The sequence below is a fragment of the Schistocerca americana genome, chromosome 4, assembly GCF_021461395.2.
Source record: "Schistocerca americana isolate TAMUIC-IGC-003095 chromosome 4, iqSchAmer2.1, whole genome shotgun sequence".
NCBI classification, from domain to species: Eukaryota; Metazoa; Arthropoda; class Insecta; order Orthoptera; family Acrididae; genus Schistocerca; species Schistocerca americana.
The window spans coordinates 688,400,260-688,426,172 of NC_060122.1; the positions used below are offsets into that span (position 1 = coordinate 688,400,260).

Consider the following 25,913-nt stretch of genomic DNA (forward strand, 5'->3'; position numbering starts at 1 on the left):
GACAATCGTCTTCCCTCTCTTTCAGTTAGGGTCTTTCTAGGACCATTGTTCTTACACCGTGTTACATGGCGACAAGTGGTACAACTTTCTCGTGGACAGGTTGGAAAGTCCGCGTTGATACACCATAAAATGGCCAACTCCATTTACGGCGTGGTCATGGACACATTCGAAAACGTTAGCTCCTTTTGTCATTTTGTTACGTCCCCACTTTGACCCACCTTAGAATACGCTGACTCCATACAACCGACTGGTACATACACACCATTTAGCTGCGCCTGAAGGTCTCATGAGCGTCTGATACCAGTTCAGCATTACAAAGCGACCCGTGTACGATTTTAAGATGCGATTAAAATTTTTAGAATTTTGATGAAGACTGGCTCGGCAGTATAATTACTGACTCAGTTATTCGGTACGTGGTTGTTAAACATATGTATTGTGATTGCAGTTTCGACATTTCGTCACTGTCAAGTATGGTGGGCTTTAATACAGCACTGAATGACTTCATACACTACTATTTTTCCCGGTGAGCTGAGTTATGTAGGAATAGCAACCACTTATCTTGCAAGCGGTTTCTTGCCAGTTTAAAGACAAAAGCTATGACATTAGGGCAAGGCTCGCCCTTCTGCTGGGAGGCAGCCATCTCGTGGCGAGCGGGCTGCGGCGCGAGCTGGGCCAGGCGACAGCTGCGCTACTCACGAAGTCCTCCGGCGCTCCGTACTTCGAGTCCTCGGTATCATCATCCGCACTTACCTGCAACATATACACAAGTACTGTATCAACCAACATCACTCTCATTTATATACAAAACAGGAAGCGGTGACTACTAAGACAACTGTTACAAACATACAACTTTCCTCATAACATTGGAAGGACCTTCAGGAAATGCATCTAATTTTATAATTAGATATATTACAGTGATGAACCAAAGAAACTGGTACACCTCCCCAATATCGTGTAGGGACCCCCACGAGCACGCAAAAGTGCCGCAAGATGAAGTGACATGGACTCGACTAATGTCTGAAATAGTGCTGGGGGGAACTGACACCACGAATCCTATAGGGCTGTCCATATATCCGTAACAGTATCAGGGGGTGGAGATCTCTTCTGAACAGTACGTCGCAAAACATCCTAGATTTGCTCAATAATGTTCATTTTTGAGGTGTTTGGTGCCCAGTGTAAGTGTTTAAACTCAGAAGTGTTCCTAGAGCCAATCTGTACCAATTCTGGACGTGTGGGGTGTTGCATTGCCCTTCTGGAATTGCCCAAGTCTGTCGGAATGCACAATGGACATGAATGATGAATGTATGCAAGTGATCAGATAGGTTGCTTACGTACGTGTCACCTGTAGGAGTCGAATCTAGAAGTATCAGGAGTCCCATACCACTCCAACTACACACGCCCCATTCCATTATACAGCCTCCACCAGCTTCAACAGTCGCCTGCTGACATGCAGGGTCCATGGATTCATGAGGTTGTCTCCATAAGCGTATACATCCATCCGCTCGATACAACTTGAAACGAGACTCGACCGACCAGGCAACATGTTTCCAGTCATCAACAGTTTAATGTCGGTGTTGACGGGCCCAGGCGAGGCGTAAAGCTTTGTGTCGTCCAGTCATCAAGGGTACAAGAGTTGGTCTTCGGATCCGAAAGTCCATATCGATGATGTTTCGTTGAATGGTTCGCCCGCTGACACTTCTTGATGGCCCAGCACTGAAATCTGCAGCAATTTGCGCAAGGGTTGCACTTCTGACACTTTGAACGATTCTCTTCAGTTGTCGTTGGTCCCGTTCTTGTTGAATCTTTTTCCGGCCGCAGCGATGTCGGAGATTTGATGTTTTACCGGATTCCTGATATCCCCGGTACACTCGTAAAGTGGTCATACCGGAAAATCTCCATTTCATCGCTATCTCGGAGATGCTGTGTCCCATCGCTCATGCGCCGAATATAATACCACGTTCAAACTCACTTAAATCTTGATAAGCTGCCACTGTAGCAGCCGTTATCGATCTAACAACTGCGCCAGACACTTGTCTTACATAGGCGTTGGCGACTGAAGCGCCGTATTCTGACCGTTTACGTATCTCTGTATTTGAAAACACATGCGTATACCAGTGTCTTTGGCGCTTCAGTGTATGTTTTTTCTTTTAATCAAACATGCACGTTTCAAAATGTTATATATCATCATCTGCATGTCTCGCTTCGTTTCTGTGAAATACAATATATAAAATTTTCAACAGTTTCGATTACTATTACAAATCTAAAACTACCAAGCGCCTGTCTTATTTTGCAGCCTCAGATCATTCAGTGGTTTCGACTTATTATGAAGTTATCATCAGACGACCGATTTAAAAACAGAGAACGAGGATTACATAGAATACCTGGAATTCAAATTACAAATCAAAGTGGCTTCTATACTCAAATACATCTACTTGGAGATGTATCACCGTTGCTTATATCAACTGAACAGGTCAGGCGAGGTAACTACAATGAAAACATATTTGTGCCCTAGTTACTGGAACTAAGGAGTACGGTTAATTACGTAACAGTATAAAGATGACCAGTTGCTATGTTACGTATCAAAGTACGTGTAGTTGTACATAGAAGTTAGTTAGATTTGTAATTTAGTTTCCTAGTATTTTACTATCTGATTTTTTCTTTCCTTTTCAGCAGCTCACCTGGTGGTGTCTTGGTCGAAATCGGCTTGAATGACAGGGGCCTGAAATATTTGATTTTAAAAATTTACAAGACGACCACCGCGATTCTGTAAGGTAATTTATGCGTATTGTGTGTAAATTTAAAAGCGAATACAAAGCGAGTGCAACAATTGTTTAGAACGTAGCACAGTCGTCTAGGGGAGTCGAGACGAACAAATTTATACAGGTCACTTGCAGTCCATTAAGCCGAAAGAAACATCAAATTAGCCTACATAAACCGCTTAAGCTACAGCGCAGGCGAATCGCGCGCGATTTTCAATATTTTCTCCCTCTCTTACGCCACCAGCTTAGTCGGCTATTTCGTTAACATTATTAACTTAAATTTTCTTATGACAGTATTGAAAGAAAGAAGACTTCTGTAATCGTTATGCAAACATCAATTACGTTAACGATTAGAAACTTAACCCTTAAAAGCAAAGCAGTATCGTAATGAGGCCAGACAAACAAAGAGGCTTAATTCTTGATTTTGTGCTGCTGAAATTCAGAATATTTTGAGGTAAGATTTACCCAATGGCAACGAGCAAGGTTGCCCAGTAGTTAGCACACTGGACTCGTATTCGTGAGGACGAAGGTTCAAACCCGTGTCCGACCATTCGGATATAGGTTTCCGTGATTCGCCTACATCGCTCCAGGAAAATTCCGGGATGGTTCCTTTGAAAGGACACGCCCGATAGGACCAGCGAAGTAAGATGATCCCTAGCGTAGGCCACACTAGCTGTGGGGTTAATAGCTTCAGTGCCGCGTGCGAGCCTTGGCCAGAGCTGGAGAGTGAGCGGCAGGCTGGAACCCACGGGTCGAGCTGTGCAGCCGCGGTCGTGATATACTTTCATCCGGCCACAGAGGATGATTTACGTCCCGCGTGGGCGCCGGCGGTCGGTCGGTCGGTCGGTCGGCCGGCCGGCGCGGCGCGGCTTAAACCGTTTAAAAATATAATGATTCCCTCGCAGGGGCCAGTTGCGCGCCCAAGGAAACCGTACAATAAATCCTCATTCGACGGGCCGGCCAGCAATCCGATCAGCGCTCGGCAAAGTTTAATTCGTCACTGTCATTTCGGCGGCGTCGGGTATTAGGCGGGCTGGCCGGTCGGCCCGCCAGGTCGATACTGGCGATCACTCGCGGCTTGTTGGTCGCTGGATCGATGGCGCAATAAGAATCGAGAGGGTTGGGAGGGGGAGGGGCAGTCTGGGAGAGGCAACGCGGGTGGAGCGGCTCAAATCGGCGGCCGCGAATCGCTGACAGTGGGCGTGGGCAATGTAACCAGCGCGTGATTACGTGCGGCTCTCATGTCTACTTCGCTTTCGATTATCGAGAATGGTACCGTACTCAGCTCGCACGTATCTGATTTGAAATACAGTGAATTACAAAAACGCCAAGTGTTAATAAATTCTAAAAGACGCGGAGTGTTGTTAGCACACGCAACAGTATTCTGTCGATACGGTAATAAAATAATTTAAAATATTTCAGCCGAAAAATAAACATCTTGCTTTCTCTCAATGACGATTGTATTCGGGCTGAGACAGACAGATACAGTGTAACACATACTATATAAACTAAACATTCCAAGTTGAAATCAAAAACCTCTTGTAAGCAGGAGAACACAAATTACACGCTTCACTGACCCCAGAACCAGGACTACCGACCGACAGATATATGTAACGTGGCTCAATAGCCGAATACACTTCTACGTTGTCTCCTAATGTAAGATGTATTGCCCCTAGAAAGGGAGTACATCTTGTAAGGTATGTTTCCATTTGCACAACTGGAGAGATATACCCCGAGATACCTTCACTGAACCTGAGGTTGAAATATTACATCTCCTCTTGTCTCCACAATCAGTGCATACATATTCCTGAGGCAATGCAGCCTGCGTAGTAAAATTAATCAAATGATCTTCACCGTCCTCCAAACTTTCAAATTTCTGCAAGTTTCATTGCAATATTTGTAACACTATAATGGCCTCAATGGCCTCGCCTGCTGCTCTCTGCTCTTGCTGGTATGGACGCCGCCTTGCAACTTCCTGTGTGATTCACGCATCAGCTTGCCCATCGCCTCTAGCTTATCACTGTGATTATTACCAACCTGCTAAGAGAAATTAAGGATAGGTGTGGATATAATACACTTACGTAAATAATAGTTGTAGACAGACTCAGAGAGAAAGACAGACAGACAGAGAGAGAGAGAGAGAGAGAATGAGAGTGAGAGAGAGAGAGAGAGAGAGAGAATGAGAGTGAGAGAGAGAGAGAGAGAGAGAGAGAGAGAGAGAGGGAGGGAGGGAGAGAGAGACAGAGAGAGATACTGGATGCAGCCCTCAGGTATAAGTAAAAGCAGCCCATTGAATCAACTGACGTGACAGAACTCCAATGATTGACAAATGGAAATGTCGTGTGACGAGGGCCTCCCGTCGGGTAGACCGTACGCCTGGTGCAAGTCTTTCGATTTGACTTGCGTGTCGATGGGGATGAAATGATGATGATTGGGACAACACAACACCCAGTCCCTGAGCGGAGAAAATCTCAGACCCAGCCGGGAATCGAACCCGGGCCCTTTGGATTAGCATTCCGTCACGCTGACCACTCAGCTACCGGGGGCGGACATTGACAAATAATGCTATGGCGACACTAGAAGTTATATAGAGTTGCCTGAGCAACAGCTTGGGTGAGCCGTCCGCTGTGACCGAGCGGTTCTAGGCGCTTCAGTCCGGAATTGCGCTACTGCTATGGTCGCATGTTCGAATCCTGCCTCGGGCATGGATGTGTGTGATGTCCTTAGGTTAGTTAGGTTTAAGTAGTTCTAAGTCTAGGGGACTGATGACCTCAAATGTCAAGTCCCATAGTGCTCAGAGCCATTTGAACCATTTTTTTAGCATGGGTGACTCTGAGGTTCGGCTGTGATCGTACTTTTGAGTTATCATCACGCTATGTGTTAATCAAATTGTTGGGACGAATGAGGAACAAGATGATTAAACGCTTTGCTCATTGAAAACAAGAAATTTTCCCTAACCTTCTTAGACTTCAGCAGTTAGGTACCAGTATACTGCTAAAACATGCGCCCAAACTTGGTCCAAGTGACCCGGAGGTCTACTCTTCTAACAGCTGAAACACGCGTTGATTTCTTCACGGGGTTCTAAAGAGTCAGCAAGTGTGCTACATTTGTGTGCAATATAAAATCTCGCCTGCTAAAGAAAACTGTCGATTGACGAAAGTGGCACTACTTTTTATTGCCAACCAGTTTATATTTCAGCATTTCTGGAATACTGAGCTGCCAGGCACTGGTATCTGCTAACGGCTAACTTCATCTTGCAGGCGTATCCCTACGCGTGAAAGTATTGGAGACTCTACAAATTCCTGGCTTCAACGGAAATCGGAAGTTTGGTGGTAATTAGTAACTTTCTAATACAACTAAGTACCGACTCGCTAAAATTAGGGAGAATGCCTCCATACTTATGTATTATCATCATTATTTCAGCATCTCTCGGCTGCCCTCCCATAAACAAAATTGATGTGCAAATTTTCCACTCCTTAATTCCTGAAGTTTCTGGATTAATTTCTAGGATCAAATGCTTCATTTTGTTTAGTCTAATTAATTTTGCAGTTTTATCGCCATCCCTTGGCTTCATAACATCACCCCGCAGATCACCATTCTTGAATATTGTGCATCAGTCCTCGAGAGGAGTCAAGCTTCGTTGACTGTTAGTGTGAGCTTACAGCGTATTTGCAAGGTATTTGTACACTGATGGCAAGGAAATCGTAACACCAAGAAGGAGTAATGCGATATCGACGGAAGTTGGCAGTTTCTACATCTGAAAGATGTCTACTTACATTTCGCGCCAGTCGCATGAGAGTAGCGCTAGCAGCGCTACGAGGATGCAAAACACATTTACTTTCAATACATGCAGTAACGGTCGTGTGCGTTAGTTGCCTATGAGACTGAACGTGGTGAACTGATGTTAGTCAAGAATGCCTTTAAGGCGACAAAGACGCCTTTATCAACACCTCACTCAGTTTGAACCACGTCGTGTAATAGGGCTACGAGAAGCTGCATGTTCCTTGTGCGGTATTGCAGAAAGACCTGGCAGGAACGTAGCCACTGTACGTAACTGCTGACAGAGGTGGTCACCAGAAGGTACGGTCGTAAGAAGGCCGGACTCTTGACGGCAACGTGGCGCTACGGAAAGGGAAGACCATCATATTTGGCGTATGGCTCTGGCGCATCTGCAGCAGCAATCTGAGCAACATTTGACAACCCAGTGGCACAACGAACTGCTACAAATCGATTACTTCAAGGACAGCTCCGAGCCAGACGTCCTGTAGCATGCCTTCAAATGTGTGAAATCTTACGGGACTTAAATGCTAAGGTCATCAGTCCCTAAGCTTACACACTTTTTTTACACACTCCGTCTTCAGGCCACAAGTGGCCCACCGGGACCATCCGACCGCCGTGTCATCCTCAGTTGAGGATCCGGACAGGAGGAGCCTGTGGTCAGCACACCGCTCTCCTGGTCGTTATGATGGTTTTCTGTGACCGGAGCCACTACTATTCGGTCGAGTAGCTCCTCAATTGGCATCACGAGGCTGAGTGCACCCCGAAAAATGGCAACAGCACATGGCGGCCCGGATGGTCACCCATCCAAGTGCCGGCCACGCCCGACAGCGCTTAACTTCGGTGATCTCACGGGAACCTGTGTATCCACTGCGGCAAGGCCGTTGCCAAGCTACTTAACCTAAATTATCCTAAGGACAAACACTAGACACCCATGCCCGAGGGAGGACTCGAACCTCCGCCGGGACCAGCCGCACAGTCCATGGTTGCAGCGCCTTAGACCGCTCGGCTAATACCGCGCCTTCCACTGACCCCAAACCATCGCCATTTGCGACTTTCGTGGTGTCAAGTGAGGTCTCAATGGAGAGTACGGTGGAGCTCTGTTGAGTATTCTGATATCAGCTGGTTCTGCTTAGGTGCCAATGATGGCCGTGTGTTGGTTAGGAGGACGCTAGTTGAGGGTCTGCAATCAACCATTCTGCATCCTACTTCTGGAGTTACGGTTCGGGGTGAGATTTTGTATGACGGCAGGAGCACTCTCGTGGTTATCCCACCCACCCTGACTGCAAATTTGTTCGTCAGTCTGGTAATTAGACCTGCTGTGCTGCCATTCTAGTGGGTGTTTTACAACTGGACAACGCTAGCCCACATACCGCTGTTGTAACCCAACTCGCTCTACGGAGTGTCGACACAGTGGCTTTGCCTGCTCGATCACCAGATCTGCCTGCCGTCGAGCACATACGGGACATCATCGGACGACACCTCCAGCGTCATCCACGAACAGCGTTACCCGCCCCTTTATTGAGCGACCAAGCGGAAGAGGCATGGAGCTCCTTCCGACAAACTGACATCCGGAACGTGTACAACACTATGCATGCACATTTCCATGCCTCTATTTAACATTCTGGCGGTTACGCCGGTTATTAATGTACCAGTATTTCACATTTGCAATGGCTTATCTCGCGCTTAGATTAACCTGTGATATTGCGATGTTAATCACGTAAATATGTTACCCAGACAAACGTATTTCTGAAATGTCATACTCTACATTAATTATTGTTTGGTGCTGCGGTTTTTTCCGTCAGTGTATGTTCCGACAAGAAGCTGTCCACAGCGCGCCACGCGGGCTCGTTGACGAGGTGAGACGGCGGGCAGGCACTCGCGGCGCCCCAGCCGCCTGGCGACAAACGGTGCTGCCCCCACCCGGCGCACCGGCGACTCAGTGATTCACGGCGGCCTCCGCGGTCGCCGACGGCGGCATTACTCCACAGCGCACCGGACTACACCACGGAAACAGCCGCTCCGGTTACCATCACGACTCAATGTCGCTTTGAATTATCATCCACAGGTCGCTGTAATAGAAGTAATCTTTCTGAATCGCACGGTTATAGCTGTAATTCCTCTGCAGCATTGTAAGGTGTATGTCAACGTCTATGGCGAACGTCTGTCAGCATTGCCAAACCATTGTTTGGTATCAATGAAGGGCAAGCGACAGGGAGAAGGTAAATCGTGATGTGCCTCAATTTGGACCTCAACACCGATAACATTAATTCGCCTGCAAAAGACGCAACTCGATTTTCGAACTGAGATAATGTTTGCTATCAATCTTTTCACATACCCATCGCCAAAGTAAAGCACTAATAATTTATCTAGAGACTAGAACATATATTAGCACTGCGCTGCCGTAATTTGTTAGTCTTCACATCTGAGACAGAATGTGTCCCAGTCATTAAGTTCGACGTGGGTTACAATGACTTGCATTTCTAATTTGTAAATTCCACGTGGCTGTGATGAGACGTTCCACGAATCTGTTGAGAAAACATAACGGCTAGCAACAACTCCGGTTTTCTTGTACACAGGCGCGGGCAAAGACTGGCAAAATACGGACAGAAGATCAACAACTGCTCGTGGGGTTCGTATCTTGTCATCATCGGAAATAATTAAAGCACAGTAAATCAGTTATGAAATTGGTAGTTAGTTTTAGTTCAGTGGACTACTCGGCATTTTCCTATAGGAAATGCCGTGCTGTGTGCTACAGCTTTTCTTTGACCTGACACCCACCCTCGCTTTCTTTCACACACACAGAGCTCTCTGCCCCCTGCCCCCTGCCCCCCCCCCCCCCCCCCCCGAGAAAAAATTTTATTCAGAGCACGCGCCATGGCACACTTTGTTGATTTCCTGCGAACACCTTCGCACTTCACACAAATTTTCTGTGCAGGTAGTTAACAACAGAAGGGAGAGATCCCGGACAATAACTAATACTACGTTTCAAACAAGGAACAACGAAAGACTTGTGTTTTTAGAGATTACTGTGTCAGGTCTGCTCTGACAAGAATACAATGTCACAGTTGGTTATTTTCCGCAGATAAACTGTTTCAACGACTGTAGATTAATTGTGTGGTGTCACCGCCAGACACCACACTTGCTAGGTGGTAGCTTAAATCGGCCGCGGTCCATTTAGTACATGTCGGACCCGCGTGTCGCCACTGTGTGATCGCAGACCTAGCGCCACCACAAGGCAGGTCTCGATATACGATAGAGCACTCGCCCCAGTTGTACGGACGACATTGCTAGCGACAATACGGACGAAGCCTTCCTCTCATTTGCCGAGAGTCAGTTAGAATAGCCTTCTGCTAAGTCCATGGCTACGACCTAGCAAGGCGCCAATTGTAACAGTGCATGTATCTTACGAGTCTCATTTGTATAGCCAAGAGAGATGTATCACAAGGAATAAATAAAGTTAAGTATATTCCAAAGCTACGTATTTTCTTGATAGCAGTCATAACGTATCTTGTTCCAGACTTGACGCCAGTCGGCGTGTGTGTACGCGTGCCTTTCTTTCGGCTACTTCAGTGTGGCGTAACAGTCTTGTTACGTCACAACAAATTGTCCTAGACAAATAGTAATAAATGGTAAGCATAGAGTGTCTTAAAACTACGAAACTCTGAGATCGCAAGTCGACTTTTGGTGTTTGTAATGTTCCGTGCCAGAAGGCAAAACTGTGTACCAAGTATTTAGGTATAGGGGGTTTTCTGTAATCTTCAGCATTCCTTAAGTGGCTTTGCTTTAGTAGTGCGAATGGATTCCCGAAAGCGTAGGACCTGTATTCAAATACCAGAAGATACACTGAAAAGATGCAGCGAATTTAGCTACTTTGGGCGGGAGCTAAATAAATTTCATATACTGATTCTGACACTAGGCTTTATATTAAATATTGCACGGCAGCATTACTACCGAACACCTGTTTCAAGTACGCAGGCCGAATCCGTGAAAGAACTGACGGCTTTGCAACGTTTCACGTGCTGGAGTGCAAGGAGAGAAAGCGTTAAATGGTGCACCGATCACAGAGGGCAGCCCCGAGAGGCAGAAGAGATCTTTGTTCCGGTGACGCTTTCAACTGCAGCCCGAGCGGTGGCTGGCTTTGCGGGAAAAGACGCCGGGGGCGGCGGCGGCGGCCGTGACAAATGCAGACGTGGCGCTACAAAGCGGCCTTGTTTACAGCGCCGTGGCTTAGCCGAGACCGCGCGGGATTCGCGCGTCCTGTCGCCGGCACTCGATTACAGGGCAGGCCCGGCCCGCGGGGACACTCCCAAATGACCGCCGTTTGAGCGCCCGCGCCGCCAAAAACGCGTGCAGCGATGCACTGCGGTTTCATCCACGATAATACGCGGACCGAGCGCAAAAGGCAAACAAAAAAGGAAAAAAGAAAGCAAATAAAAGCGAAAACAGTGAGCTTCCCTGGGAAAATGTAGCCAGCTTCCCTGGGAAAATGTAGCCTATCAGTTCACAAAACACCGGTGTAACCTACTTCTGCTCAGGCTCGGATAGAGTGCACCTAAATTGTAAACTGTGCTTCTAAATGAAAACGCGGAGCACAGTCTGATAGAGAAACCAACGCAGAATCCAGTGTTGCAGGTATTCTTCAGTGCGACTACCTTAAATAATGAGTTTTTAAGTATTTGCAATTTACGCAATTGGTGGAGAAAGGAGTTCGTGACAGGGCTTTTATGTCATTGCTCCATTCCCACGTCCGCACAGTAGATAGCGAACAATAAGGGGTACGGAATTGCCTCAGACATTCACTAAAACCCGGCTACATTAGCACCATGCAGTTGAAAGTCGGTAATACGATTAGAAATTTAATTTTGTTTTCCTGTTAGTTCGCAACTAGAGCAGCAGGTACTTTTTATCTACTTCCTATACGTTTCCCCATTTTGCTTGCAGAATTTCCTGTTTCACACAGGCGCTGTCTAGCCTTGCATTTTTCAGCTCCCGTACTGGTCATACCCTTATATTCAGGTATCGGCCGGAAACGCAAATACGTACTATCGTTTCACTAAGAAGTATGCAGTATTTTCGTACATCTCTGTGACATCCCTTAAAAACCTTTGAGCTATCAAAACGAGCGGACTGCGGGAGTCCGATCGACCTCGGCTCTGTCCTAGCTAGGGCACTCCGGCCGCGCTCCTCCCTAGCGTCGCGACGAGTGGGCTCCAGGAACAGGAATAGGCCGCAGACGGATGCCGCTACAGCGAGGCAGTCGGCTTCTCACAATACCAATTGTGTTGAATTAGATTTACATTCTGCGTTAGGAGTACCATGGCGTCTATACACTTGTCCAAAAAAATAGAAACTGGAGAACCCACATTATTGAATGCTTAATGGAGCGATGAACAGACGGCTGCGCTCGTGGAGCGCAAGAACGCTCCTGGAGAGCAAATCTGGGCCAGTACTGCCCTAGGCAGTAACACGTCACTGGATGACAGTTCTCGAAAGGCAGATCATAGGACACTACAGTGAATGTCAGCGTACGAAACTGGACGCGCGAATTGTCCTCCTAACAGCGGCTTACTTCTCCTCGTGTGATACTTCTGAACGAAACTTCCCGAACTGACACACAGTTCCTCTGCGAAACAGTTACTGGTTGCTCAGCTACGAAGGTGGCGGTCAAAAACATCTTATCAGTGTAATTCACTGGTTCCAAAATCGCACTTCCTTATTTTTTACTAACGGCGAATCAAAGACATATCATTCATCATCATCACCATCATCGTCAACATCATCAACATTGCTTAAGATCACTTGTCTGCTAGGATTCAACTCTCCACGTCTTATACACATATGAAGCAATGCGCGTAGCTCACGCAAAAGAAATGTCTATCGTTGAACAGCTGCATGAAAAAGCAACTGAACTGTAGGTTTGTGTGTGTCTAGAGCCACTGAGAATGCCTTAAATATACAACATAGCTCAGTCGCACTCAAAACAATGAGCCATGTGAACATAGCAGAATATAAGACACCGACAGCAGAACAAAGTAACATAGTAAATGTTAAGTGGTTATTAGTTTAACGAGACAGTTTCTCGGAACAGACTAAACTATATATCCACTAAGAATCAAGAGGGATTCTGAACACTGTTATAATTTGCTACGAAAGATACATCTTTTGCAAAAATAATAAAACGAATGCAGACAAAGCAAATATAAATAATTGTCTGTCGCATGAGGTAAAATTTCCTGAGAAATTTTTCCCAGTTATCTGGGAAAGCACAAGAGCTTCATTTACAAATAAATATTGCAATAAAAATGTAACGTTCTGATGTAAAATGTGTGGCACGAGGATGTCACACACATCCGGCACCTGTAACGCCCACGAAGCGATTCTTCTTCAGGTCAGCAACTAATGAATCGATGTCAGCAGCAGACAGCTAGTATAGGATATACATGTTTACGCAGTGAGCAGTGTTCTGAACATCAAATAGGGCTAGTCACATGATTTTAGGACGACGCTGTTTGTCTCCAATTTGCAGTAATAGCGAAGAAACTTGAGTATTACATGTATTAGCCTTGTTTCTGCACGTTTGTCTTTTAGTAACAGGTATGGTGCAGTACTGTCCTTGATACGGATGTAAAAATAAATACATGAACTTTTCACAGGCATGTACAACAAATGTATAATTTAAATGTCATACTGATATGGGGCGCTTTATACAAGTGTGTCAAAAAATATTCGAGACATATTTTATGGCCATGTGTTTGCGAGACAAGTGCTAGATAAATTTGCAAGCGTGTTAGTGTAAACTACTAGTCAGTGTCTACAAACTGGTGCTACGTTTATACGCAGATAAAATTTATACATGACAGTCTGATTAATTTCCTCGAATTTACGCTTTATTACGTCCAAATTGCAGCACTAATGGTGTATTTTTTCGTGCATAGTGTTTGGTTTTACTTTTCTAATGAGATGGCGAAAAAATGTTGTAGATATTTCACTTGTCTATAAAAAGCAGGAGACTAAATGAAGTAAAATTGTAAAAAATAATGGAGAAGCAGATGGTACAAATCCCTTACAGTATTTATTGCAACAGTTTCATACTTCGAATGCGTTGTTTTTTCGTGACACAGAGTCATTGTAACGCAATTGATTCGAAAAGAGGTACGACAAAATGAATGACTACAATAAAATACTTAAAAAAACTGTCGCTGGTAGTTACTTCTTATCCTGTTACGGAAAAAACGTAAGTAAAGTGGAATCTGAGTTATGATACTGGCCCGATGGAGTGGCCGTGCGGTTCTAGGCGCTACAGTCTGTAGTCGAGCGACCGCTACGGTCGCAGGTTCGAATCCTGCCTCGGGCATGGATGTGTGTGATGTCCTTAGGTTAGTTAGGTTTAATTAGTTCTAAGTTCTAGGGGACTGATGACCTCAGAAGTTAAGTCGCATAGTGCTCAGAGCCATTTGAACCATTTATGACACTGTGGTGAAAGAGCACAATACCATTACTCTTCCCGTCTTTAAGCCAACTTCAGTTCCTGGTATCATATTGTTAAGATGTCTGTAAAACACGTACACAGAGTTTCACGGTGCTTTTGAAGGTCATCTCCCTTAGCAGCGATGTAAGAACAAAGTACGCTAAGCGCTATATGGTCTAAACCGCAAGGTTCCAAAATCACGTGACTTGTGCTGCAGCAGATGCTGCGGGCAGCATTCCCGTTCTGCGCACAGAAATACTCACTCCATAGATATCTATACTCTACGAATATACAGTGGAAGTGGACACACTCAGCCATTTTGGTGTTCCGACTTCAATTGGTAACACAAATACATAAATCGAACACGAGACTATTTCTGCGAGAGGAATTCTTCACATTACGGCGGACACACTCGATTACACAGTCTTGAGGCCGACGCGGGGGCTCGCTACGGAAGAAGGGAGAGGAGATGGCAGTGATAGGGGGCTGGATTTGCGCTGACGAGCTGACCGCTGCGGCCGCGCGGCATTTAGCGTCCAATTGGCGCGCTAAACCGTTTAAAAATATAATGGTGGCGGCAGCGGCGAGGTGGGCAAGGAGAGAGGAGAGGATCAATTAGCGCAGCGCGGTGGGCGCGCCGGCCGCCAGCCGCCAGCCACCGGCGCCTGTCGATATTTTCACACCTCCCCCTGCACGCCCCCGGCCCGCCCGGCCGGCGCAAAAAGTGGCCCCCGCGCGCGCCACCACCGGCAATTAGCCACCAGCGCTCAAAAGGCTCGCCTCACACCACAAATCCCGCTGCTCTCCCCCACCCCCGCCGCGTCTTACACCCCTGTCACAGGCGCCACGTCAACTGTTCCGTTAAAGGCTCGCTCAGGAGTATCAGGCCATTCCTTAGCTTTTGTAGTAACAGCCTCCCCTGGTGCTGTCTGCTCTCGCTAGGCTGGCCACCTGCCTTACAGCTCGTGTGCCGACCGCGGCCCACACAGCTTCCTCACCTACGTGCAGGCGTAATTGACCTTGACCTCTACCTTAATCATGTGGCAGTGATAGAACTACTAACAGAAACTACAACAGCTGGAAAAATTATAAAGCTACGTAAATAAGAGCCGCAGACGGCCTCAGACAGACCAATTTTCATGGGTGTTTCACAGGTAACTTGACCGTAGTTTGAGGCTTCATTTCATCGAAATCGGATCACAGAAAAAAGATACCGTAATTTAAAGATTTAACTGTCTGCTCAGCTTAGTAGTCGCATATTTACCTTACTGAGGACTTAGTACACCAGAAAATCAATAGACGGCGCTGCTAGTTTTCTCACTTCAGCGATAGTTGTATTTTCCTTCGTTTACGTCAGTGACATAATTCTGCGCCGATATCTTTCTTTACAAACACAAACAAACATAGAATTTATTTGCTTAGAATATACGGGTTTACTTGTTTCACTTTGCACTCCGTCTTCAGGCCACGAGTGGTCTACCGGGACCATCCGACCGCCGTGTCATGCTCAGTTGAGGATGCGGATAGGAGGGGCGTGGGGTCAGCACACCGCTCTCCCGGTCGTTATGATGGTATTCTTGACCGAAGCCGCTACTATTCGGTCGAGTAGCTCCTCAGTTGGCATCACGAGGCTGAGTGAACCCCTAAAAATGGCAACAGCGCATGGCGGCCCGGATGGTCACCCATCCAAGTGCCGACCACGCCCGACAGCGCTTAACTTCGGTGATCTGACGGGAACCGGTGTATCCACTGCGGCAAGGCCGTGGCCTTATTTCACGTTGTGTACATAAAAAACTTAACGAAATTCTATGCTTCTTTCGACAGGTTTCATTTATATTTGACTTCTTCATTACGATAAACGAATTTATTGAGAAAGTGATCCTACTAGGGCTCCCTCTTTACCGACTGAGGTACGAAGCCCTAAAAAACTTACGGTATACAAAGGCTGATAATCAACTTCCGTTGCGAAGTACGAGCTTATAACTAGTACAGATACGAGAAGCTCGCTTAATTCGTGTGGTAACATTGGAGGTGGTCGCGAAGTGTGCTTAAACTGCTAAACTGTCCTGCATGCAGGGCTTGGTCAACAGGAAAAAATTTTAAAAAGTGAAAAAAAATTCTTAACTGTTAGGGGTTACAGAAACATTTTACGCACCTCATTTGCTACGCATGATTTCGAGCATCATTCAAAGGCGTGTCACACGTTTGTCTATTTTATTTCTTATTCTTCGAAAAACCATTTCACAAAATATTTTGCCAACTTTTTTTCAATTTTTTTTTTTTCAAGTTTGTTATGAAAGCGTGATTTTATTGGCACTTGGTTTTCCTAAATTTAATACTTGATTTGAAGGAAACCATTTTGAAAGTTAAATATCACACAATATAACTTTTTATGTGCAAACTAGCTAGACTTTGAAGAGATGAGATTTTTGACACTTCACTGACACAGGTAGTAGCAGCTGCGAGTGAAATATTTCAATTTTCCCTCAAATCACTTATTATGTTTGCCTTAATTACCTGGATTACTTTCATGAAATTAAATTTCTTCTTCTATAAAACTACACCTTACACCGATCAATTTCATACCTCATTTCTCCATTACCCCTCTTCCTTAAAGACAACAATCCACTAACTGGATTACAGGGAGTCTTATTTTCGCTTCGCTCAAACATTTGACCAACATTCAATACGCGCAGCAATACACGAGAAAATGAAGGCGGCCAAAAGAAAGAGATTCTGTCAAATTATGCTACGTATGTAGCAGAAGTTTTAGCGTTACATGAGCGGCATTGTGGATGAATCCAAGGCTTAGTTGCGGTCGTACGTTCAGCTATCATCGTAACATTTATTAGCAGTACAGAATCGTGACGAACTAATTGTCTAAATGGACGTTTTTCTTAATTCAAAACAGAACACCTTTCGAAAAGACATGATCCAATTACCAAGATCTTTAAAGAAGAAGAAAAAAATAAATCGTTACTTCTCATTATTTCAGGTACTAACTGACATACATATCGACGTAAGCAACGAAAACCTCGTAACTACATTTTGATAAATTTTCCAGGAGGAGAAAAAAACACTTTCTCAAAATAATACATTAAGCGACACAGATAATGTTGCTACATGTGTAACTATATAGTAGTAGGGTAGTTACAGACATATTAGAGAAGCCCATGCACTTTCAAATCTCTCTTTGATAAGAATTACATGGTGTTGGAATTATGAGTTTTCATTGCCCACCATCGATATCCTGATGCAGTTGTGCTATGCCTTCCTAAGAGGTAGATATTTATTATCATTTTTCGCGACGAAAGAGCAACAAGATGCTTGAAGACTTTGTTCGTTGACAATCAACAGCCTTGCTTGAAGTTCGGAGCCTTCAGTATACAGGGATACTGCTACAACATGCAGAATGGACTGTCTGTCCGTGTGGCAGAAACAGCCCGCTGAATTCGTCATGGCGGTTCAAAAACTGTCCGCTTCGGCTCCCATAGAAAGCCGTTAACAGACGAATGTGTCGCTACCTTTCATGGTCAACCTAGTTGACTTTTGCAGCACTTCTGGAAGGTCCACAGGATGCTTAATTTGTCGGGCATTGGCGTGTTCCGAACGGACTACTTCAAACTTCAGGTGCATCCCTGCCCGTTAAAGCGCTCAGAGTCCTGCAAAGACTTGGTTTCAGCGGAAATTTTGATCTAGGCGACAGCCGTTGGTGGCATTACGGTTAAGTTTGAAATTAATTATAACTATGTATATCGCAAGGCCCGGGTTCGATTCCCGGCGGGGTCAGGGATTTTCTCTGCCTCGTGATGACTGGGTGTTGTGTGATGTCCTTAGGTTAGTTAGGTTTAAGTAGTTCTAAGTTCTAGGGGACTGATGACCAAAGATGTTAAGTCCCATAGTGCTCAGAGTCATTTGAACCATTTATATCGCAAGGCACCTTTATTAAAAGGTGAACGGTTTCGATCATCACACAATCATCACTGTAATATAATACAGAAAATTAGCTACAAAATTACAAAACATAGAGATACCCATAGTGATGGACATGGATGTGGATTCACTTGTGATCACTGATTTCTCCAACAATATTTATATATCAATCAACAAAACAAGTTTAAAGGCTTTCAAAAAATGTTCAAATGTGTGTGAAATCTTATGGGACTTAGCTACTAAGGTCATCAGGCCCTAAGCTTACACACTACTTAACCTAAATTTCCTAAGGACAAACACACAACCATGCCCGAGGGAGGACTCGAACCTCCGGCGGGACCTGCCGCACAGTCCCTGACTGCAGCGCCTTAGACCGCTCGGCTAATCCCGCGCGGCTTGATGTCTTTACGGCGAAAAATACGCCATTATCAACACCTCACACTGAATTGTTCAAATAGGACTACGAGACGTTTGATGTTCCTTCTCCGATATTGCAGAAAGACTTGGCAGGCATGTAGCCACTATACATGACTGCTAGCAGAGGTGGTTAGAAGAAGAAGAAGAAGAAGAAGAAGAAGAAGACCGCACTCCGAACGACCACGTAGCACTACCGAGAGGGAAGACCACCGTGCTCGGAGGATGGCACATCGTACTACATTTCTAGCAGCAATTCGAGCAGCAGTTAGCATTACAGTGACACAACAAAGTGCAACAAATCAGATACTTCAAGGACAGCTCCGAGGCGGAGGCCCTTAGCGTGCATTCCACTGACCCCAAACCACCGCCATTTTCGAGTTCAATGGTGTCAAGCGAGGGCTCACTGAAGGGCCGGGTGGAGCTCGGTTGTGTTTTCTGATGACAGTTGGTTCTGCTTCGGTGCCAATGATGACCGTGCGTTGGTTAGAAGGAGGCTAGTTGAGGGCCTGCAACCAACATGTTTGCGTGCTAGACACACCGAACCTACACCTAGAGTTACGGTCCGAGGTGCGATTTCGTATGACAGAAGGAGCACTCTCGTGGTTATCCCACTCACCCCAACAGAAAATTTGTAAGTCGGTCTGGTTATTCGACCGGCCATTCCAGGCGGCGTTTTGCAACAGGAAAACGCTTGCCCATATACCGCTGTTGTAACCCAACATGCGCTACAGATTGTCGACATGTTGCTCGGCCTGCTCGGTCACCAATCTGTCTCCAATCGAGTGCATATGGGACATCATCGGGTGACACCTTCAACCTCATCCACAAACAGCATTAACCATCCCTGTATTGACCAACCAAGAGCAACAGGCATTGAACTCCATCCCACAAACTGACATCCTGAACCTGTACAACACCATGCATGCAAGTCTGCATGCTTGCATTCAACAATCTGGCGGTTACACCAGTTATTAATGTACCAGCATTTCACATTTCCATTGGCTTATGTTGCGCTACGATCTTGCAACTTTAATCACTTAACTATGTTACTACAAAAAATGTACTCCTGAAATTTGATTACTCTACATTAATTATTTTTAATGTTGCGATTTTTTTTCATCGGTGCATTTAAAGGTTCTTCAATAACGCTCAGCACTGCGAATTTTACATGTTCTGTATTGATTATATCATGTAACACAATCGGGCTTTATATTTGTTTTAATACCAACAGAACTGGGCATTACCGTTACGTTTACTTATATTTACAATAATCATCGAAGTCATTCCTTTTATATCTGTCTCTTAGCTTCTTAATTAAAAACAAACACCTAAAGTTTGTGCTTTAATATACTGTAGAATTACTTGGCGGATACAAACCATATTCTGATTACTGTCACTGATAATAGTGGCGAAGCTGTATCTCTGCCCTTTGTCTTACACCTCTGCATTGTCGACTCTTTAAGTACAGCTTGTTACACACATCGGAGTTTCCATTAGGCTTAAAACCCTGTAAGGTTCAACGCTGTGTACGAATCAAACTGACAAACTATGGATCACAAAACACACGCCCCGTAAGACATCCATCAGTCTTAAAACGAAAAGAAATTAATATTACAACAGATGGGCGCCGTCAGGGCACACTTTGTCCTAACATAACTAGACCCAATATCATTTTCTTCTTTTTTTTCTTTCTTTTGGCGTATTTTGTAAAGTAATGAGAATGTGTTATGAATAAATATCGTAAAATTTTGCTAGTGAGACTCTAAAAACATTCGTTTTCTTTCTTTAATATGTAACTGCTTGAGCGTGGATTGTCGAAAGAAGCATTTACTAGACGAGGGAAATGCGCTCTATGAGCAAAGTAATGGAATTGGGCGAGAGATAAGTTAATAGTAATCGCCAGGAGAGAACAGCAGCTGAACATAGAGCGATATTTTGGAAGAGAATTTTCCGATTTTGTATAGAAACACGGCGGGCTTAACGAAATTTTATAAATGAGTGATGATGGTTTGTTCAAGAAAACGACATGGACTTTAGAAATGTAACAGGACTCGGGAAAATACTAAAAATGTTGTATGTGGGCAGAAGGATGGTTGGTATCGTTATGTAAAATGTGAAAATTGTATCACAGGTTTATTTTATTTACTTACTATAAAAAGCTGTACCGTATCTCTACAGAGTAATAAATGTTCAATGGTGTTCATTATCTCGTAACACAATTCCATTTAGTAACTTATGCAAGTTTATCATTAAACTGAAGTTTCATACAGTTTTGTTATGTCTGGAAACTTTGCAACAATTTTCATACCCCTGCCCCTTCGAGCCCGATGAATCAGCTTAAGGATGATGTAAGAACAGTCTCAAGAAAGATGGCTGGAAGCAGTACAGGCGGGCTGTGAATAAAGTATTTTTTATTTTTTTATTTATTGGCTTTCGGGTCGTGCCCATACAGCCATCAATTACGACGATACGGACGCAAGGACAACACAACACCCAGTGCCCGAACAGAGAAACTCTCCGACCCGACCGCGAATAGAACCCGGGCCCCTATGGATAGCAAGCTACCGAGGCAGGCGTGAATAAAGTCGCGATCGAATATTTGTAGCAGATGCTAATACAGCTGCGATTTCAAACATCGCACGCGCAAATAGGAACATTGTTGATTTGTTGTTTACGTCTTACTGCGGGAGGCCAGATTTCAGTCACACTATGTAATAATGTCGCCAAGTTATTTGAAAACTGTTTTCCCTAGCTGTAAAAGACGAGTGCACTACGTGACAGCTAGAACTTTTACGAATTTATCACGTTTCCGGCAGACACACGTAGCGCCATTTCTCGTTGAATGTTCACTGACGTGTAGGGAACCTATTGTTAATCGCTGAATCATTCTGTTCGTACTGTTAATCATAAATGCAGACTTTATCGAAATCCAAACAAAAATCTGCAGTGACTTAAAAGATTATCTATTTGAGAAAGACCATTGACAGATTTAGTCATCTGCCGTAAATACTTCAGAACACACTGATTTTGGGGACTGATGACCTCCGATGTGAAGACCCATAGTGCTCAGGGCGATTTGAACCATTTGAACACTGATTTTGGTATCCCACTTGTTGCGCGAAATGTAAATATTACATAATAAAGGTTATAAACGGTCTGGAAGCAAGAGGGGCCTTGAAAAATGCAATTTTGATTTGCAGTGGTTCGTATTTAAACCCAATAACACGTTTACAAGTTCATTTACGATTGAAAACTGTTCTTCAACTATACTTACAAACTTCTGATCCTCCTGCTTATAAAACAGAGAATCGTCCTGTATAGTTTTCTAAGTCTATAGACTTTCCTAGTGTCTTTGACTTCCCTCTGATAATGACAGATTTCTATAATTAAAGATAAGAGTCTCCTTCCTTCTTATTTGCTCTATAATTTGGTTTCCTTATTATTTACTTTAAAAATTAGCTGTAATTATAGATGGTGCGATTTCAGCGGCAAAATATTCTCCTGAGATGCTATGGAAGTTTGTAATTTACAGTCAGAATTTTGTTCTTCCTTCTTGACGAGGTTTTCGGTGTAAATTACAAAGCAGGCTGACTTCAACAGCTTTCAACAGCTGTTAAGTTCTACAATACGACGCAGGTAACTTATTAAAATGTTACTTCAAATTAGTAATACAAAATGCCAGCACATGTACATTAGTACATGTACATTACTATTTTCTTACCGTTTCGTCTGATTCATTCTTTTCTACCTTCGTCATTATCAGTGATTCACCTATGCCTGTCAAGATATTTCTTCCACAGTTGGTTCCCTACTCGACCCTTCTCCATTTCGAGCGTCGATACATTACACCCCACTGTTCTTCCTCTGTGTCTTGTTACCTGTTCCATTTGAAACACGGTGGGAGGTAAACAGCCACTGTTGCCACCCATGATATTGTTTTTTTCCTCCTTTTCTTTCGTTTTTCTAGTGAATGTATTTTGCTATTACCAACTCTGTCAAGATGTGGCCTTCGGTTCCACATTACATACTGTACGTTCCATAAAATTAAAACATTTCGCTGTTTGTAAGAATCAATCATACAATATGGTATCACAACAGGGATTTATACTAACGCACAATAGCTGCAGTTTATTTTCTTACTGCAATGAGTTTCGAGTGGAGCTCATAACAAAGTTGAACCTCTGCTACAAAAACAAGCTGTCTGGGAAGCTCTCAGGACAAGTATGTGGCTTATGACAAGCACTCACAGATGCACTGGTATGTAACACATATACCTACATAATTAGCGACTCGTTTACTTGAGCCAGGGAAAGTTATCGAAGACATCAATGGATTTTATTTTAGTAAGTTCAGTCAGTTTCTTTAGGCAGTTCTTTCGTTGCTTATCTAAATGCGAATTAATCTCTAATTCTTTTAAAATATTTTTAATTTACCTATTTCTATCCTACGTAGGAGATTAGGATATCAACAGTGATACATATTTTATTTGAAACTTTGAAGTAGTGAATCTTTGCTTATCCTATACCAAAAATTGTTACGAAAACAATTATGGCCCAGATTACAGTCTCTCTTCCGTCTCTCACAGAAGTAAACAACATACATGTTACGCCCTACATAAACATTAAAGCTACTTCTCGTACAAGCTTGTATCTCTAAGTAAGGAAACGTACACCCCCCGCGATACGTCATTTTGGGCATTTCTTGTGGCACAACAAGCAGCGAGAAGGGATTAACGTTTAACTACTTGGTGCCGCTGAGGCTAACTTTCGAATCGCGCACTAAAACGAGAATACGCTCGCTTACTTGGACTCAGGGGAGCCAAAAAGAAGAAGCAAATGGCATTTGCAAAAATAGGATAATACCAACAGTCGATCCCAGAGATACATCGGTAAGCTGCACTAAGCCGTTCGAACTAAGCTGGGGCGTTTTTTCAACTGAAGAACCCCTGACATCAGTATTTTGCCCTGGACTGGTACATCTAACATCGGCTGGCTAAGGCAGCAGAAGCAGCACCAAAGTAAGGACTGCAGAAATCGCTGGCAGTTCATAACACGTGACAATAGGCCGGCGATAAAATTGGACGCTGTCGGCCGCCGCGCGCGTGTAATTCATCTCTTTGTCAGGCAGCGGCGCAATCAACGGCCGCGTGTCGAAATTTTCGCGCCTGCACTTTTTTTCCCCTTCCATGGAGAACTGGCGTCAACCACAAAAAAGTCCTGTTGGCTCGTCCGGCGATCAGCGAGAGCATCCGTGGCATGGCAATGAGCTCGCAGTACACCGCTGACGCCTTTCTGAGCACCGCGGTATCGTCCAAGGCCCATACACCGCTGATAGAAATGCCACAGACAATTGACAAACAAATGATTTTTCAGCTGTGATGAGCAACACGAATCCAAATGGCTGTCAAACAAACCACAGTTGTGGTCCCATATATCTTCCTTGAGTGCCCGTTGTTCACGGCCAAAGGAAATACTTCTATGTTTTCATTTACACCTGAAATATGGGGTCTTCATCCATTAAACTAAGTTTTTGCAATAGTCTATATCTTCGACAAAGATTTTTTTTCTCCCAAATACTTGTTACATTTAGGAAGACCTGCAGGGAGTATGAAGACTGGTGAAGCGCCTGACGGTCACATCTCACCATAAGTAAGTGTTATCTATTGTGCACAAATAGGCGGAAACCTCCTGTTAGGTTACACGAAAGGCAATCAATCGCTGTAGCCAGTAACATCTACAAATATTTAGTACTACCTTTCCAGAGCGATATATACTGGAACAACCAGATAAAATTTAATTTCTGGGAAACGACAATTTTAGACTGAGGTTCACTGGAATAATCCTAAGAAAATGTTATTCACTCGTGAACAAAGCAGTTTACAAAAAGGATTCTTGAGTAGGCATATAGCTCTCGTCAGTCTACGAATCTTACCACGTAGAATTAACAGAAAAGATCCAAAGGTCAGCGGCGTGTTTCGTCACGAGTGCCCCTAGATAGTGTGAGAGGAACAGGGAGAATCCCATCAAACTCCAGCGCCAGATGCTATAAGAGAGCCTCCGTGCATCGCTATTGCAATTCGGAGAGAGTACGTTTCAAGAATTCAGGCAACAAATTACTTCTTATCATACATGTGCCCTGAAATGACCACGACAGAAAAAAAAATCAAAGAAGTTCGAGATAATGAGGAAGAGCACCAAGAAAGGGGGAGGGGGTTAAGATAGCGCCTCCACCAGTAAGTCCCGCCGCACACAGTAAGTTGGCTTAGGGAGAACAGATGTTACTGTAGCTGTAGATCCACAGCTTGTGCGAAGTTGGTTGCTTCATTCAGTCTGGGATATCAACAATTCCTAAAAATAGGCAGCTGGTTGTAAAAGGTTATAAATGTAAACAGGACAATTACGTCTGTGTTTCTTATTTTTCTCATATTAGGATGAAGCGGACACTTCATGTCAAAGATTGAAGATTAAGAGTTTAACGTTCCGTCGACAACGAGATGAAAGACAAGCTCGGATTATTTCAAGGTCGGCGAAGGAAATAGGCCCCAACCTTTGAAGGTAACCATCCCAGCATCTGCCTTAAAGCCGGCCGGAGTGGCTGTGCGGTTCTAGGCGCTACAGTCTGGAACCGAGCGACCGCTACGGTCGCAGGTTCGAATCCTGCCTCGGGCATGGATGTGTGTGATGTCCTTAGGTTAGTTAGGTTTAATTAGTTCTAAGTTCCAGGCGACTGATGACGTCAGAAGTTAAGTTGTATAGTGCTCAGAGCCATTTGAATCATCTGCCTTAACTGAATTAGGGAAACCACGGAAAACCCAAATCTGGTTGTCCTGACTGGGATCTGAACGGTTGTCCTCCCGATTGCGAATCCAGTATGCTAACCACTGCGCCAGCTCGCTCGGTATTTCAATGTAAAGATCACTGTCATTGCGATAACGGTAAATGCTTATTTTTAATAGTTATTATGATGGACCACGCATGTTACTGTCTAAAACATGAAATTAAATCTCCACATTTGCGAAATACAGCTTCTTTCTCAGTTTAATAAACCAAATACTCGATGAGAAACAGTCGTATGTGTGTTATTCACAACTGGAAAAAAACTTCGCTCTGGAAAATTGCCTTCAGCAGATCTATACAGGCTGATATCAAAGCTAATTTCCTGGTTGTCGCTTTTGAAACCTAATCACAACAGAAATGGCAGTATCCTTAGCATCAGGAACTATCGCTTGCCTTACTATCCCTTTGGGAACTCAAGAACCGTTCGTTCTCTGGTAACAGTTCCTCCGCCGCGCGGGATTGGCCGAGCGGTCTCAGGCGTTGCAGTCATGGACTGTGCGGCTGGTCCCGGCGGAGGTTCGAGTCCTCTCTCGGGCATGGGTGTGTGTGTCTGTCCTTACGATAATTTAGTTTAAGTAGTGTGTACGCTTAGGGACTGATGACAGCAGTTAAGTCCCATAAGATTTCACACACACTTGAACATTTAACAGTTCCTCTGTTATTCTTGCACCTGAGCCTGGGTTTGAACGGTCTGTGATGGCTGACAGTGCTCTATGAAGA

The 25,913-nt window shown here is 44.4% G+C and overlaps 1 protein-coding gene and 2 pseudogenes across 1 annotated transcript in view; all 3 read right to left on the reverse strand.

The window, feature by feature from the left end:
• Positions 1 to 25,913, reverse strand: part of LOC124614075 (protein bric-a-brac 1-like) — an 843,081-nt gene that overhangs the window by 315,787 nt on the left and 501,381 nt on the right. Inside the window, exon 2 of the mRNA XM_047142912.1 lies at positions 697 to 750. Coding sequence (XP_046998868.1) covers positions 697 to 750 — 54 coding nt within the window. The remainder of the gene's footprint in view (positions 1 to 696; positions 751 to 25,913) is intronic.
• LOC124614256 lies at positions 7,308 to 7,425 on the reverse strand (annotated as a pseudogene).
• On the reverse strand, positions 15,658 to 15,775 carry LOC124614180 (annotated as a pseudogene).